The sequence below is a fragment of the Myotis daubentonii genome, chromosome 8 (assembly GCF_963259705.1).
Source record: "Myotis daubentonii chromosome 8, mMyoDau2.1, whole genome shotgun sequence".
Lineage (NCBI taxonomy): Eukaryota > Metazoa > Chordata > Mammalia > Chiroptera > Vespertilionidae > Myotis > Myotis daubentonii.
In genome coordinates, this window is record NC_081847.1 from 83,250,122 (window position 1) to 83,264,300 (window position 14,179).

The 14,179-nt window shown below is 40.0% G+C and overlaps 1 protein-coding gene across 4 annotated transcripts in view; it reads left to right on the forward strand.

Moving 5' to 3' along the window:
* Positions 1 to 14,179, forward strand: part of ARK2N (arkadia (RNF111) N-terminal like PKA signaling regulator 2N) — a 79,580-nt gene that overhangs the window by 18,653 nt on the left and 46,748 nt on the right. For 3 of the 4 annotated variants that reach the window (XM_059707219.1, XM_059707217.1, XM_059707220.1), the window contains exon 2: positions 11,632 to 12,412. In XM_059707219.1, the coding sequence (XP_059563202.1) occupies positions 11,701 to 12,412 (712 nt within the window). In that variant the 5' untranslated portion in view covers positions 11,632 to 11,700. Of the gene's footprint in view, positions 1 to 10,205; positions 10,379 to 11,631; positions 12,413 to 14,179 lie in introns of all 4 variants that reach the window. The other variant, XM_059707218.1, reaches the window with a different exon arrangement.

The following is a 14,179-nucleotide window of genomic DNA, read 5'->3' on the forward strand; positions in this document are numbered from 1 at the left end:
AATGTTTCTTAGAAAAGAAAAAAACTTAGAGGACAGAATCAATTTTGATTTAAAGAGCAGAGAACTTAGTACCCAAGTTTGTTTTATAGTGGCCTAACACCCACTTACTGGTACTTTTGAAAATTTGTGAGTATAGATTTTTTTTGGGGGGGGGGTGGCGGGAAGTGGGAAAGACTTTAAATATTGAAAATAAGCAGACTCATCTGAAAGGTAGAACTTTAGTGTGTTTCTTTTTTTTTATATATTTTTTAAAAAATATCTTTTATTGAGTTTTTACAGAGAGGAAGGGAGAGGGATAGAGATTAGAAACATCCATGAGAGAGAAACATCGATCAGCTGCCTCCTGCATGCCCCCTACTGGGGATGTGCCCACAAACAGGATACATGCCCTTGGCCGGAATCAAACCTGGGACCCTTGAGTCCGTAGGCCGACGCTCTATCCACTGAGCCAAACTGGTTAGGGCTAGTGTGTTTCTTGTGGACTGTTTTTATGTTGGATACTTCTGTTGGTCACAGATATAGACAGAATTTTTATTATCAATTTTAAATAAAATAGACTATAGTAAACTTAATCTTTGAAAATACTATGCCATAAATTCAATTTGAAATAATGTTCTCAAGGGAAGTTGGTATACGTAAGCCCTATCACTTGTTATTTGAAGCTAGATTAGATAAAACAGGTATTCTATTTGGACCATCCTGAATTGCAAGGGAATAGACAGGATCACTTATAAGGTGTTTTTTGTTTTGTTTTGTTTTTAACTTAAATTTCTTTGACGAAGTGTTATAGCCTCTACTCTAGTGGGAAAAATCATTCTTGTTTTGTCAGTAAAACACTGACCCTCTCCAAAGTTGCTTTTTTGTCTAAATATTAGATTAGAATATTGTTTTGTGCAAGAGAGCAAAGTAGGAATTCATGAATTTAATACTACACGTGGAAAATCAGTGTAAGCTAACTGGTTCATATATATCCTGTTTGAGGTATTAGCTCTTTGTATTTCTTAGAGTTCTAGGGTCGTGATATGAAATAAACAGATGCAGGAGTGTTAGCAATTAGCAATTCCCATTTTACATGACTGTAAAGCAAAATCTTGCCTAGAAGCAATTTAATTTAATGGGCTGTGCTTGTGTCAGCTTGTGGTTTCAACGGAAAGTGCCTGTAGCAACATAAACTTGTAACAAAAAACGACTTCAGTTTGCATTTGTCACATCAGGAAGGACAATACAGTTTGTTTATTCATTCAAGTTTGTGTCAGGGTAGTGGTGTTAAAGAATGGTTAATGATGGTTGTTGCTCACAGGAGGTATAATTGAAAGTGGTAAAATTGAAAGGCAAGGCTTTCTTATGTTGAATGCTCAATGATTTTATACATTGCTATGTCAAAACCCTCAGGAGGGTTTCCTGTATGGTTGCTCTTAGATAAGATCCCATTAATCATGGTCCTTTTTTACAGTTCTGAGTCTATAGGAAGTTATTAAATATCTGAGAATATATCTATGAAGGAAGTCTTCTGTACGTGCTTTCTAAAAAAAATAAATATTTTTATTGATTTCAGAGAGGGAGGGAGAGGGAGAGAGAGAAACATCTATAAGAGAGAATCATTGATTGGCTGCCTCCTGCACACCCCCCCACCCCCCACTGAAGATGGAGCCTGCAACATGGGCATGTGCCCTTGACTGGAATCGAACCTGGGACCCTTCAGTCTGCAGGCCAATGCTCTCTTCACTGAGCCACACCAGCTGAGGCTCTTCTGTGCACGCTTTCAATGGATATCTTTATATTTTTTCCCCCTGCAAGATAAGATAATTCTTACCTACTATTTTATACAATAAAGCAACTCATTTGTTTTTTAAATTTTTTATTTTATTTTAAAGTCTTTTCTCTGTTCATTTGATGCTTTTTCCTCTGGGTGAACTATTTTATTCAGCTACCATCTCTATTTTTATTGATAATGTCCAAATCTGTATTTCAGTTTTATATGTCAGTAACTATCCAAGGAATGATGTGTTTGATATATAATTTGTATGGGTTGAGTTGGTTGATAATGTTCAAGTATTCTATATTCTTGCTGATTTTCCCTCTAGTTTTATCTACTTAGAATGAGGAATTGAAATATATTAGTGTTGAATTAGCTCTGTCTTTTTTATTCTGTTAGTTTTTGGTTCATGTATTGTGAACCTGTTAAGTGCATATATTTTTATATGTATACATGTATAATTATTTTATTTTCTTATATATTAAATCTTGTATCATTATGAAGCGTCCGTCTTTGTATCTAGTAATATTGTCTGATGTTGATATAGACATTTCTGCTCTACCATAGTTGCTCTTTGCGTAGTATGTTTTTCCATTATTTCAGTCTAGTGTATCTTTTTTGTTTGTTTGCTTATTTATTATTTAAGTTTTTTGTCTAGTATATCTTTGAATTTAAGTTATGTCTATTGTAGAATTGGATCTTATTTATGTAGCCTGACGATCTCTCCCTTTTGATTGGAGTGTTTAGGCTACTCATATTTATGTAATTATTACGAAGGTTGGATTTACATTGCCATTTTGCTATTTATTTTCTAATCTCTCTTTTTTAAATCTAATGTCTCTCTTTTTTTTTTTTTAAAAAAAGATGTTTGCATTGAGGTTTTTTTTTCTGAAAAGATGCTTATATTAGTTTCCTAGGGCTTCTGTAACAGAGGACTGTATACTGGGAGGCTTAAAAACAATAAAAATGCATTGTCTTACAATTCTGGAGGCCAGCACTCCAAAATAAATGTGTTGGCAGGGCCATACTCCCTCTGAAGGCACTAGTTTGTTCCATGCCTCTCTCCTAACTTCTGGTAGCCTCAAGTATTCATTGGCTTATAGATACACTGTAGGCCTGAAGCACAAAACTTGTGTAAGGGGCTTGGTCCTCGCAGCCCTTGAAGCCCTGGCTTCGTCCAGAAGGACATCTGGAAGGTCATTCGGCTGTTCAGTCTAATTAGCATATTGAGCTTTTATTATTATAGACTACAGGCCCGGTGCACAAAAATTTGTGCATTCGGAGTGCAGGGGGGTGTCCCTCAGCCCGGCCTGTGCCCTCTCGCAGTCTGGGACCCCTCAGGGGATGACCACCTGCTGGCTTAGGCCCACTCCCCGGGGGTTTGGGCCTAAGATGGCAATCAGACATCCCTCTGGCAGCTCGGCAGACCTCGGGGGATGTCCACTTGCCAGCGGGGAGTAGGCCTAAACTGCAGTTGGACATCCTTAGCGCTGCTAAGGAGGCAGGAGAGGCTCCCACCATCACCGCTGTACTGGCAGCCATCAGCCTGGCTTGTGGCTGAGCAGAGCTCCTCCCATGTGAGAGTGCCCTGACCACCAGCGGGCAGCTCCTGCATTGAGCGTCTGCCCCCTGGTGGTCAGTATGTGTCATAGTGACCAGTCATTCCCAGTCTTTCTGCTGTTTGCATATTACCCTTTTACTATATAGGATAGAGGCCTGGTGCACAGGTGGGGGCGGGCTGGTTTGCCCTGAAGGGTGTCCCGGATCAGGGTGTGGGTCCCGCTTGGGTGCCTGGCCAGCCTGGATGAGGGGATGATGGCTGTTTACAGCTGGTCACACCCCCTTCAGGGTGGGGGTCCCCACTGGGGTGCCTGGCTAGTCTGGGTGAGGGGCTGAGGGCCATTTTCAGGCTGGTGGGCGACTGAAGCTCCCAACCTCGCCTTTTTTTCTTTTTTTTTTTTATTCATTCTGGGATTTATTTACCTTCTATAGCTGTCACTGGAGCTGAGAGCCAGCTTTAGCTCTGAGGCTTGGCTCCAGCTCTGAGACCTTGGCTGCTGAAAGCAGGTATCTGGGCTTTGTTTAGCTTCTATAATTGAAACACTGTTGCAACTCCAGCTCTGAGGCCCGACTGGCTGAAAGCAGGTTTCTGGGGATTGTTTAGCTTCTATAATTGCAACATAGTTGCTTAGAGTGCAGCTCAAAGCTGGGTGGTGGCAGGTGGGGAACCTTGGCTTCCTCCATCACTGGAGCAAGCAAGCCTCCTGTTCGCTTCAGCTGCCTGGCTGCCGGCCACCATCTTGGTTGGCAGTTAATTTGCATATTGCCCTGATTAGCCAATGGGAAGCGTGTCGGAGGTATGGTTAATTACCATGTTTGTCTTATATTAGATAGGACTAGAGGCCCGGTGCACAAAAATTCGTGCACTCGGGGGATGGGGGGATGTCCCTCAGTCTGGCCTGCGCCCTGTCGCAGTCTGGGACTCCTCGGAGGATTTCCACTTGCCAGCTTAGGCCTGCTCCCTGGGGGATCAGACAGTCAGACATCCCTTGGGCAGCCCAGGAGCCCCCGGGATATGTCTGACTGACAGCATAGGCCTGCTCCCCAGCCTAAGCTGCAGTTGTACATGCTTAGCACTGCTGAGGAGGCGGGAGAGTCTTCCGCCACTGCCGCTGCACTCGCAGCCATCAGCCTGGCTTGTGACTGAATGGAGCTCCCCCTGTGGAAGTGCACTGACCACCAGGGGACAGCTCCTGCATTGAGTGTCTGCCCCATGGTGGTCAGTGCGCGTCATTGCGACCGGTTGTTCCCAGTCATTCTGCTGTTAGGGTCAATTTGCATATTACCCTTTTATCATATAGGATATCACTCCAACCTGTGTCCTCACATGGCATTCTCCTTATGTTTCTTCACATTGTCTTCCTTCTGTACATGTCTGTTTGTTTTTATTGAGTTTAGAGAAAGCACAGGGGAGGGGAAGGGAGAGGGAGATGGAGTGAGAGAGAGAAAGACAGACCTTGATGAGAGAGAAACATTGAATGACTGCCTCCTGCATTCCCCCACTGGGGATTAAGTCCACACCCAGCATTTGTGCCTTGACCGAGAATAGAACTGGCAATCTTTCTGTGCATGGGATGAAGTTCAGTCTGCTGAGCCACACCAGTCAGGGCATCTAATGTCTCTTTTTTGTTTTTCCTCCATATCTTCTTGACTGTCTTTGGGGTGGAGGGTCAAATGATATTTTTGAGTTATTTTCTTAGTGGTTGCTTTAGGGATTTCATCTGTACCTTTAGTTATCACAGTCTTCTTCAAATTAATACTTAATTCCAATAAAATATAGAAACATTGCACCAGTATGGGAGAACTTGACCTCCTTTTATGCTGTTATTTTAATACTAGAGGCCCAGTGCATGAATTCATACATGGGTGGGGTCCCTCGGCTTGACCGGCGATCAGGGCCGTCTTGCCCAGTCCATTGCAATAGGGGCCGGCCAGCCGGGGGTAGGGACTGCGGGAGGTTGGCCAGCCTTGGGAGGTTGGCTGTGGGAACACACTGACCACCAGGGGGCAGCTCCTGCATTGAGCGTCTGCCCCCTGGTGGTCAGTGAGTGTCATAGCAACCTGTCAACCCGTCGTTCTGCCTGCTGGTCATAGTGGTCGCTTAGGTTTTTATATATATAGAAGGCTTTTTTTATATATATAGATAGGTAACATCTATGTATATTATAAACCTAGCAATACAGTGTTATACATATTGCTTTGTACAAAGCTTTTAAAAAGATAAGAAAAATATTATTTGTAGAGTCTTTATGTTAATGTACACATTTACCACTTTTTGTTACTGCAGTTTTTTTATGAGTTTGAGTCACAGTATGGTGTCATTTTCTTTCAGTTTAGATAGTTTTTCTTTTACTAATTCTTCTAAAGCAGGTCTGCTACCAATTAAATCTGTTAGTCTTTGTTTAGCTGGGGAATTTTCTTTGTTGTTTTCCCCTCCTTCATTTTGAAAGAGTAGTTTTGTTGGATATAGAATTCTTAGTTGATAGTCACTCCCCTTCCCCTCTGGCCTGAAGAAGGATGGGTAAATGATTTCTTGTTCATCATTGCCACCTTTCAGATAATTGTTCTCTTTCATTTTTCCCCATATTGCTGTCTTCTTTTTACCACTGACCCTTTTGTATTGTGATTTTTGTTCCTTGTTTAGTGTTATTTTGTCCATATTACTTTTAAATCTGTGTGACTTTAATATACACATAGATAATCCTTCTGACACTGTCCATTCATTCTGTGAACTTTCCCATAATGATTTTACTTTCCACCTTACCTTAGCCAAAGTACTTCCATAGTCATACTTTAACCAATACTTCTCGAACTATCTGTTGTGAAGGAGCAGTATATTTATTTTTAATCCATTATTATTAGTTTTTTTTTTTAAGTACAGTCAAAATCAATTACTAGAAAATTGAAATGCTCTTTGGATGTCATGACAATACTAAATGGCTGTAAATTTCTAACTTTACTCTAATTTTTACACTTCTTTCATTGCAGACAGTCAGTTATTCAGGGCACCACTTTAACACTATTTCGAGATCTTGCAGGTTACCAATAACTGCAACGCTTCTCGTCTCAATTTCATTCACTGTGCTCTTGGATTTCCACCATCTTTCTAGCTCACTCTATAGTACCCTGACTGCACTGGATTTTCTGTTTCATTGTTCCTACCACAGCTTTCACAGACTTGTACCTTCTTGATATGATCATTAAAATCATTTCCTTGCACACACATTTCCTTGCTTCTTTCTTGCTTTGTTTTACTAGCTTGGCAAAACTACAGTTCTGGTTAAATCCAGTTTCTACCTCCTCTGCCCTTGGATTTACACAGCTGAACTTGAAAGAAGAGAAAAACACCCATGGTTACCAGTCTCACTCTTAAGTTCATGACTACAACCCTTAATATGGGGGCTTTTATTGTTTGGAAATAACATACTTCCAGTTGCTTTATTTTCTCACTACTGTTTCACACCTGGTCCTCTGATCAGCCTCAACACCACCTCATTTATCTTCTCTTTTAACTGGTGATCTTGCTGTCTACTGCCACAGAAAAAAACTCCTACAGAGTCCCATTAGGCTTGTCATCATTAGGCATGCAAGATTAGAAAGACACCTTTTGTCTTTATAATTATTTTTGCCTTAAGGTATGTTTTTGCCTGTTAATCATTGTGTTAAATCAGCTGGGGTGGGGGGGTTAGTTATATAAATTTCCTTTAAAACTTTTTATGTCCTTATGTGTGGGGGATGGGCATTAAACAGTTACTTAACTACAGTTATGCAAAGTGTTTCGAAGGAAAGTAGCTGTGTAAAATGTTTATTATGGGGATTTTATTAGTCTGTAAAGTACCAAAGGCTGCCCCAAGGAAGTAATATTTATTCTGATATTTGTAATGAGTACTGGCAAGAAAGCAGGCACAAATATAATTGTGAAAGATCAGAGATCTGAAAAAACTATTTATGTGACATTCTTTGTAGCTGGAGAGAGGTAGGGTGCGAGTGGGCCTAGGTGAAAGTGGAGAAGTGGCAGAGATTTTGAGCAGGGGAGAGCAATCTCTTCTCTCCTCCCGCAGCCCCTTTAGTTTGCGAAATGGTCCATTTGTAGTTTGGAAATTGAGTATCGTGATTTGTTCTTTTTTGTCTGTGTTTTATTCTCTGTCAGATTTTCTGTGACAAATGTTCCATTTTTCACAAACTCCCAAACCTGCCTTCTGTTTCACCTTGTATTAAGCTTTGTTGACCAAGAATGAGGTTTGACATGAAACAACCTCCCTCCAGATTTTCACAGTAGCCTCTTTCAGCCTTATACTTCCCACTTCCCTGTCTCCTCGGAGTAGAGCAGTATATTCCTTTCTTTCTGTGATTTAACTCTTCTACCTGTCCTCATCTTAGTTTTTTAAATCAAGTACAAGGACTGGAAAAAACAACAACTCTATTTTGATTGTCCAGAATTAGCTGGTTTTAAAAATTATTGCATGTAACCCTTTTTAAGATACAGCTCAAGTTGCCTTTAACTACTTTCCGCTTGGTCATCCCCATCTTAATCTTATATGGTATTTAAAAAATACTTTCTATTTATGTGTAATTTAAAAAAAAATGCTTTTTCATATTAACATGTCACATTTACCTTGTGAAAATATTGTTCTGCCTGCTGTAAGGAAAACAGGTCATACCAAGACAATACAGAGACACAGGAGATGATTGTCAGTCATACTACTGGAAAATAAATGGCAGAGGTTGTGCTCAGAGTGATTGACAATGGAGATGAATTATAGTGGACAGGCTAGAAATTTAAGGAGGTGGGATTAATAGAAATTAGTGAGTGATGGGATACAGTGAGTAAAGGAGAAAGCATTATCAAAAATAATGGTTGGGTTTTTGACAAGAGCAGTTGAGATAATAGTGGTGCTATTTACTGAGCTACAGAGGCTTTAGATGACTAATTTGGTTTTGGACATGAGATTGTGGTGCTCTTGTGAAATGGAGATGTCAGGTGGCTTATTTGGTGGACTTGTATAGAGCTCAGAGAAGGCCTGAGATGGAGTAACAAATTACTAATATAGGGATGGTATTGGAAACTAGGTGTAGAAGAGGTCACTTGAGTGGGTGAGTAAAGGACGTAGCACTAGGACTAACTACTGAGATTTGGTAGAGGAAATTAAGCCTATAAAGTAGGCTGAGAAGGTATAGCAAGAAGAGTAGGAGACCTGGGAGACAAAGACAGTTTAAGGAGAGGGAGTGGGTTAGGCATAGGATAGGTGGGCAAACTTTTTGACTCGAGGGCCACAATGGGTTCTTAAACTGGACCGGAGGGCCGGAACAAAAGCATGGATGGAGTGTTTGTGTGAACTAATATAAATTCAAAGTAAACATCATTACATAAAAGGGTACGGTCTTTTATTTCAATAGTTTTATTCATTTCAAACAGGCCGGATCCGGCCCGCGGGCCGTAGTTTGCCCACGGCTGGTTAGACATTAGGATGAGGGCCAAACTGTTTGTTGGATTTAGAGATACGGGTTTTTTAATGACCCTGGCAAGAACTGTTCTACTAGTTTTATAGAAGAAGATATCAGATGGGACTGGGTTGGAGCGGGAATCTGAGAGGTAAACAAATAGAAGGAGGGTGTTTAGACAGCTCTCTTAATAAGGGCTTTGAAAGAAAAGTGGTACCTGAAGGGTGCAATAAGAGGTTGAGAAGATATGCAGAGGAGGATTTTAAAAAATGAAAGAAGAGATGAATGGATGGATGGATATCTAGTTGAGTGTGAGATGTTGATGAATGCCAAGGAATAATCATTAATGTAGGGTTCTAGGGAGGTGAGAGGGGGATGATAATATAACTAGAGGCCCAGTGCATAACATTTGTGCACTGGGTGTATGTGTATGTATGTGTGTGTGTGTGTGTGTGTGTGTGTGTGTCCCTTAGCCCTGCCTGCACCCTTTCACAATCCAGGACCCCTCGCTCCTTATTACCCGCCTGCTCACTGCTCCTTACCTCTCGGCTCACTGCTCCTTAGCACTGCCATGGAGGCGGGAGAGGCTCCCACCACCGCTGCTGCGCTCGCCAGCCGTGAGCCTGGCTTCTGGCTGAGTAGCTCTGCCCCTGTGGGAGTGCACTGACCACCAGGAGGTAGCTCCGGTATTGAGCGTCTGCCCCCGGTGGTCAGTGTGTGTCATAACGACCGGTTGTTCCACCGTTCGGTTGATTTGCATATTAGCCTTTTATTATATAGGATTAGTGGTGATGCAAATATGCTTATGAAATAGGCTACACATTGGGTTGTTTTAAATTAATCAAAACATTCATAGACACTAGGGACATTTATTTTCATGAACTAATTAAGGAAACTTCCTTCAAATGCCTATTTTATCAGTAGCTCAGATGAGGGCCATGAAAAACAAACAAACAAAAAACCCAGGTGTAGCCCAGCTGGTGTGGCTCAGTGGTTGAGCATTGACCTAGGAACCAGTAGGTCGCGGTTCAATTCCCGGTCAGGACACATGCCGGGGTTGCGGGTTTGATCCCCAGTGTGGGGCATGCAGGAGGCAACCGATCCATGATTCTTATCATTGATGTTTCTATCTCTCCCTTCCTCTCTGAAATTAATAAAAGTACATTAAAAACAAAAACAAAAAAAAAACACCCAAGTATATAGAAAATTTGTGTTTATACTAAGCAAAAAGTAGGCTTGGCATGTTAGATTAATAAAAGGTGTTTTAGATATTTTCTAGTTGCTGTCTACTATATATTTTAACTGTCAAGTAACCTGGAGTCAAATGATGGAGATGTCTTTTTACTGATTAATTTGAGAGAGAGAGAGACAGACAGACAGACACATTGATTTGTTGTTCCACTTAGTTATGCATTCTTTGGTTGATTCTTGTATTTGCCCTGACTAGGGATGGACCCTGCAACCTTGGCATAACGGGACGATGCTCTAACCAACTGAACTACCCGGCCAGGGCTGATGATGTTTCATTGTACCTGACTAGCATACCATCTAGCTTAATATTTTGTCTGTGACCTATGGGACATTATGATAATTGCCTTCTTTAACATCACATATTACAGGGTGAGGTATTTACAATGGGACCTTGACTTATGAGTTTAATTCGTTCCATGACGGAGCTCATAACTCAAATTACTTGTATGTCAAATCTTAAAGTGAACGGTGAGACACGTGATACTGGGCTGATGTGGTGGTGGTTCACTGTGACGTTCGCTGCGCCAACTAGCGGTGGGGTATCTGAAGCTGGCTCGTAACCTGAATTTTAGCTTGCAACTCAAAGCAAAAAATCGGCCGAGAGACGGCTCGTATCTCGAAAAACTCGTTAGTTGGGACACACGTAAGTCAAGGCCCCACTGTACTTGCTTTGCACATTTTTAGCATCCTCTTAAAAACTGTCAGTTAATGAAGTTTGCACTGTATAGGTTCCAACTCTGGTGGCTAAAGATTATGTCCTGTTTCTCCATGATTAAGTGGAATTGTAGCACACACAGTGAATAGGGTAAGAATGTTAGGTTCTAAAGTTAGCATATAAGGTGGAAAATGTGTGTAGGGTATTTTCTCTTAAACCCTTTAAATCATTCTTGGAATAGAGTGTATTAGGTTTTCTGGGTTCACAAAGTAGTTAAATAAAACATGTTTAAACACTAAACTCATATTCAGCATGATAGTACTGTGGGAACGAGGAGTACTGAAGAAAAGCAGAGCCAGGCCTTTCATCTTAATGCCCTCTAGAGCAACTTCTGTTGGGAGGGATGGCAGACAGGGTTCAATGCATATAATTACTTTGCGCATTTGCCAAATGCACCTAGTTGAAGGTTTTTTTTGTGTGTGTGTGTTTTTTTTAATATAAGGGTACATTGAATGCTACTCTACTGTAATTTCCCCTTTGCCTTTCTTTGATGATTTGAGTGTAAAAGTAATCATTTCATTTAACTTGTTCTAGACCAGTTTTTAAGCATTCTTTTTCATTTGTATTAAACCCAAAATGTACATATTAACTATATCATAATTTTGAGAATCTCTTTCTTAAACACATGAAATTAAGTTTTAGAGTTGAAAATCCTTGTTTGATTGTTTGCTGTCCATTCAAGTTCAGGAATAGAGGATTAAATTGTGTCATTTTTGGTAGCTGTGTATGCTAGTATTTTGATAGTTCTGAGTCTTTTGAATTTGACCATTGATGAATATATGAAGGCATATATATTTTAAAAGCCTGTATAATGATAACTTTTGCTACCCACTTAGAAAGGTAGGCATATTGTGTTAATTAAATAATTTGCCATTTCTGTTTGTTGATTTTGTGTGTTTTTGCCCAGGTTGCTTTCCTGTTGCATCTTTGACATAGTTTCCTTGACCCTGCTCCATGATTAACTCAAAAGTTTGAAATGAAGATGGAGGAGGCAGTGGGAAAAGTCGAAGAACTTGAGTCTGAAGTCCCACCAAAAACATCCAAACAAGAGACAACTAAGGAGGAAGATGGATCTGTAGAACTGGAATCTCAAATTCAGAAAGATGGTGTAGTGGATTCTGCAGTTCTTTCTTCAATGCCTTGCTTGTTGATGGAACTGAGAAGGGACTCTTCTGAGTCTCAGTTAGCATCCACAGAGAGTGACAAGCCGACAGCTGGCCGAGTTTATGAGAGTGACTCCTCTAACCACTGCATGCTTTCCCCTTCCTCTAGTGGTCACCTGGCTGATTCAGATACATTGTCTTCTGCAGAAGAGAATGAACCCTCCCAGGCAGAAACAGCTGTAGAAGGAGACCCTTCCGGCGTGTCTGGTGCCACAGTTGGGCGCAAGTCTCGACGGTCCCGATCTGAAAGTGAAACGTCCACTATGGCTGCCAAGAAAAACCGGCAATCTAGTGATAAACAGAATGGCCGAGTCACCAAGGTTAAAGGTCACCGGAGCCAAAAGCAAAAGGAGAGAATCAGGCTACTGAGGCAGAAACGGGAGGCTGCTGCGCGTAAGAAATACAACCTGTTGCAGGACAGTAGTACCAGTGATAGTGACCTGACTTGTGACTCAAGCACAAGCTCATCAGATGATGATGAAGAGGTTTCAGGGAGCAGCAAGACAATCACTGCAGAGATACCAGGTAGAGGATGTTTTTTAAACTGACTGTAGAGCACCTGATGGCATTTCTCAGCTTTCAGGCTCAGTTAAATGAGTGACACTTGAAAAAAATCCAAGAGACCTGCAGCTCTGTGTAAATTTGAAGACTGCAGTGTATTAACAAGACATGGCCAATTTAAAAAACCTATTCTGAGGTTTCCAGTGCACTTTAGCACATTAGCAAAAAAAAAAAAAAAAAAAAAAAAAATTAAATGGTTAATGATAGGGACAAGATTATTTTTAGATAACGGAATTTCTTATGTCTCTTTCTCTGTAACACATTACCTGAACTTTCATCATTGCCTTTTTAGCACTGCTTAGATTTAATACTCACTGCTCAGCATTATTACTAAGTACATTATCCTCAGGAATAGGCACCTTGCTTTATTATATAGCCACTGCACTTAAGCTTATGGTGTCTGAAATCACATGTCTTACCGTTCGTTAAAGTTCTCTAATAACTGTTTCTCCTAATACAGTAGTTTTATGTGCTTTTCCTCATTCAGTGCATGATAAGCTAGTTATACCTTGTTGCACATTTTTCTATTCTAAGTTGTCACTCTCATCAAAAAGAATGTTGTTTTTTTCAAAGTTTCCCCCTTACTTCCTAAGCTTTAAAAAGTTTGCTAGAAATTTTCTTGTTCAGCTCTCGCTGGTATAAGGGTCTAATTTATTACATGTTTGACATCCTGCTTTTTCCATATTATCACATCTGGTACTGTGCACTACAGAGGTAGTATTGCTATCTCATAGTGGGAGAAAGATGACGTTTGAATTGTTAGTAATTGGTGGATTCTTATTATTAAAGAGACTTATGATTAGGAACATTCTGTAAATTACATGGCACTTAGTAGATCACAGCAGCATTACTTATTACTACATTAAAGGGGGAAATTTTGGTTTTATGGGTGACTGTTTTTCCTTCTATTCTGAAAGTGTTTTTTTTTTTGTTTTTACACATGAAGATAACATATTGCTGATATACAAAGAATATTTGAAGAAAAAATATTGGTTAATTATACCAATAGCTAACTAAACTTATATAAACTCAATAACAAGAATGATTAGTTTTAAAGCTAACCAAACATAAACTCAGTAACAAGAATGATTGGTTTTAAAGCTATATAATTTATAATATAAAACACATTCATATGTTATGTTAGTGTTTTACAGTCACTAGACATGCTTACTGTTTTAATATCTATTGAATTCCTATGGTAGTTCTTGTGCTAAAATTAATGGGGAAGGGATTTAATTGAAGCTCATCATTGAATGCATGAGCGAAGCAGACTTTGGAGTTCTGAGGCTGGTTCTAGGTATATTTCAGTTTTGCATTTAATAATTTTAAAGCTTTTAATATCTATAAAATTGTTTGATCATGCATTTTATGTTCTGTACTAATCTGTTAACCAGGATAATGATGGATCTCTTGATACAGCGCTTAATTTCACTCACTAAACAAATTTTTATGTAACCACCCCAATACTTTGCCTTTTTTTGGGAAGGTAGAAGAAGTGGGTAAAAAAAAATTCCCTTTGAAGATAGATACTATTATAGAGGTAGCAAGAGTAGCATGAGAAAATGTCTTCATGGGGACTCTCCCTGTTTGGCTTATAAGTTAGGTGTGCTTTGTTTATATTTTCCATATCTCTTTGACTACCTTGACCAGTGTTGAAAACTAAAACACCGTTGGTTTGTTTCTAGTCTATTCTGAATTGTATACTAACTAAAACCTCAAAGTAAATTAACT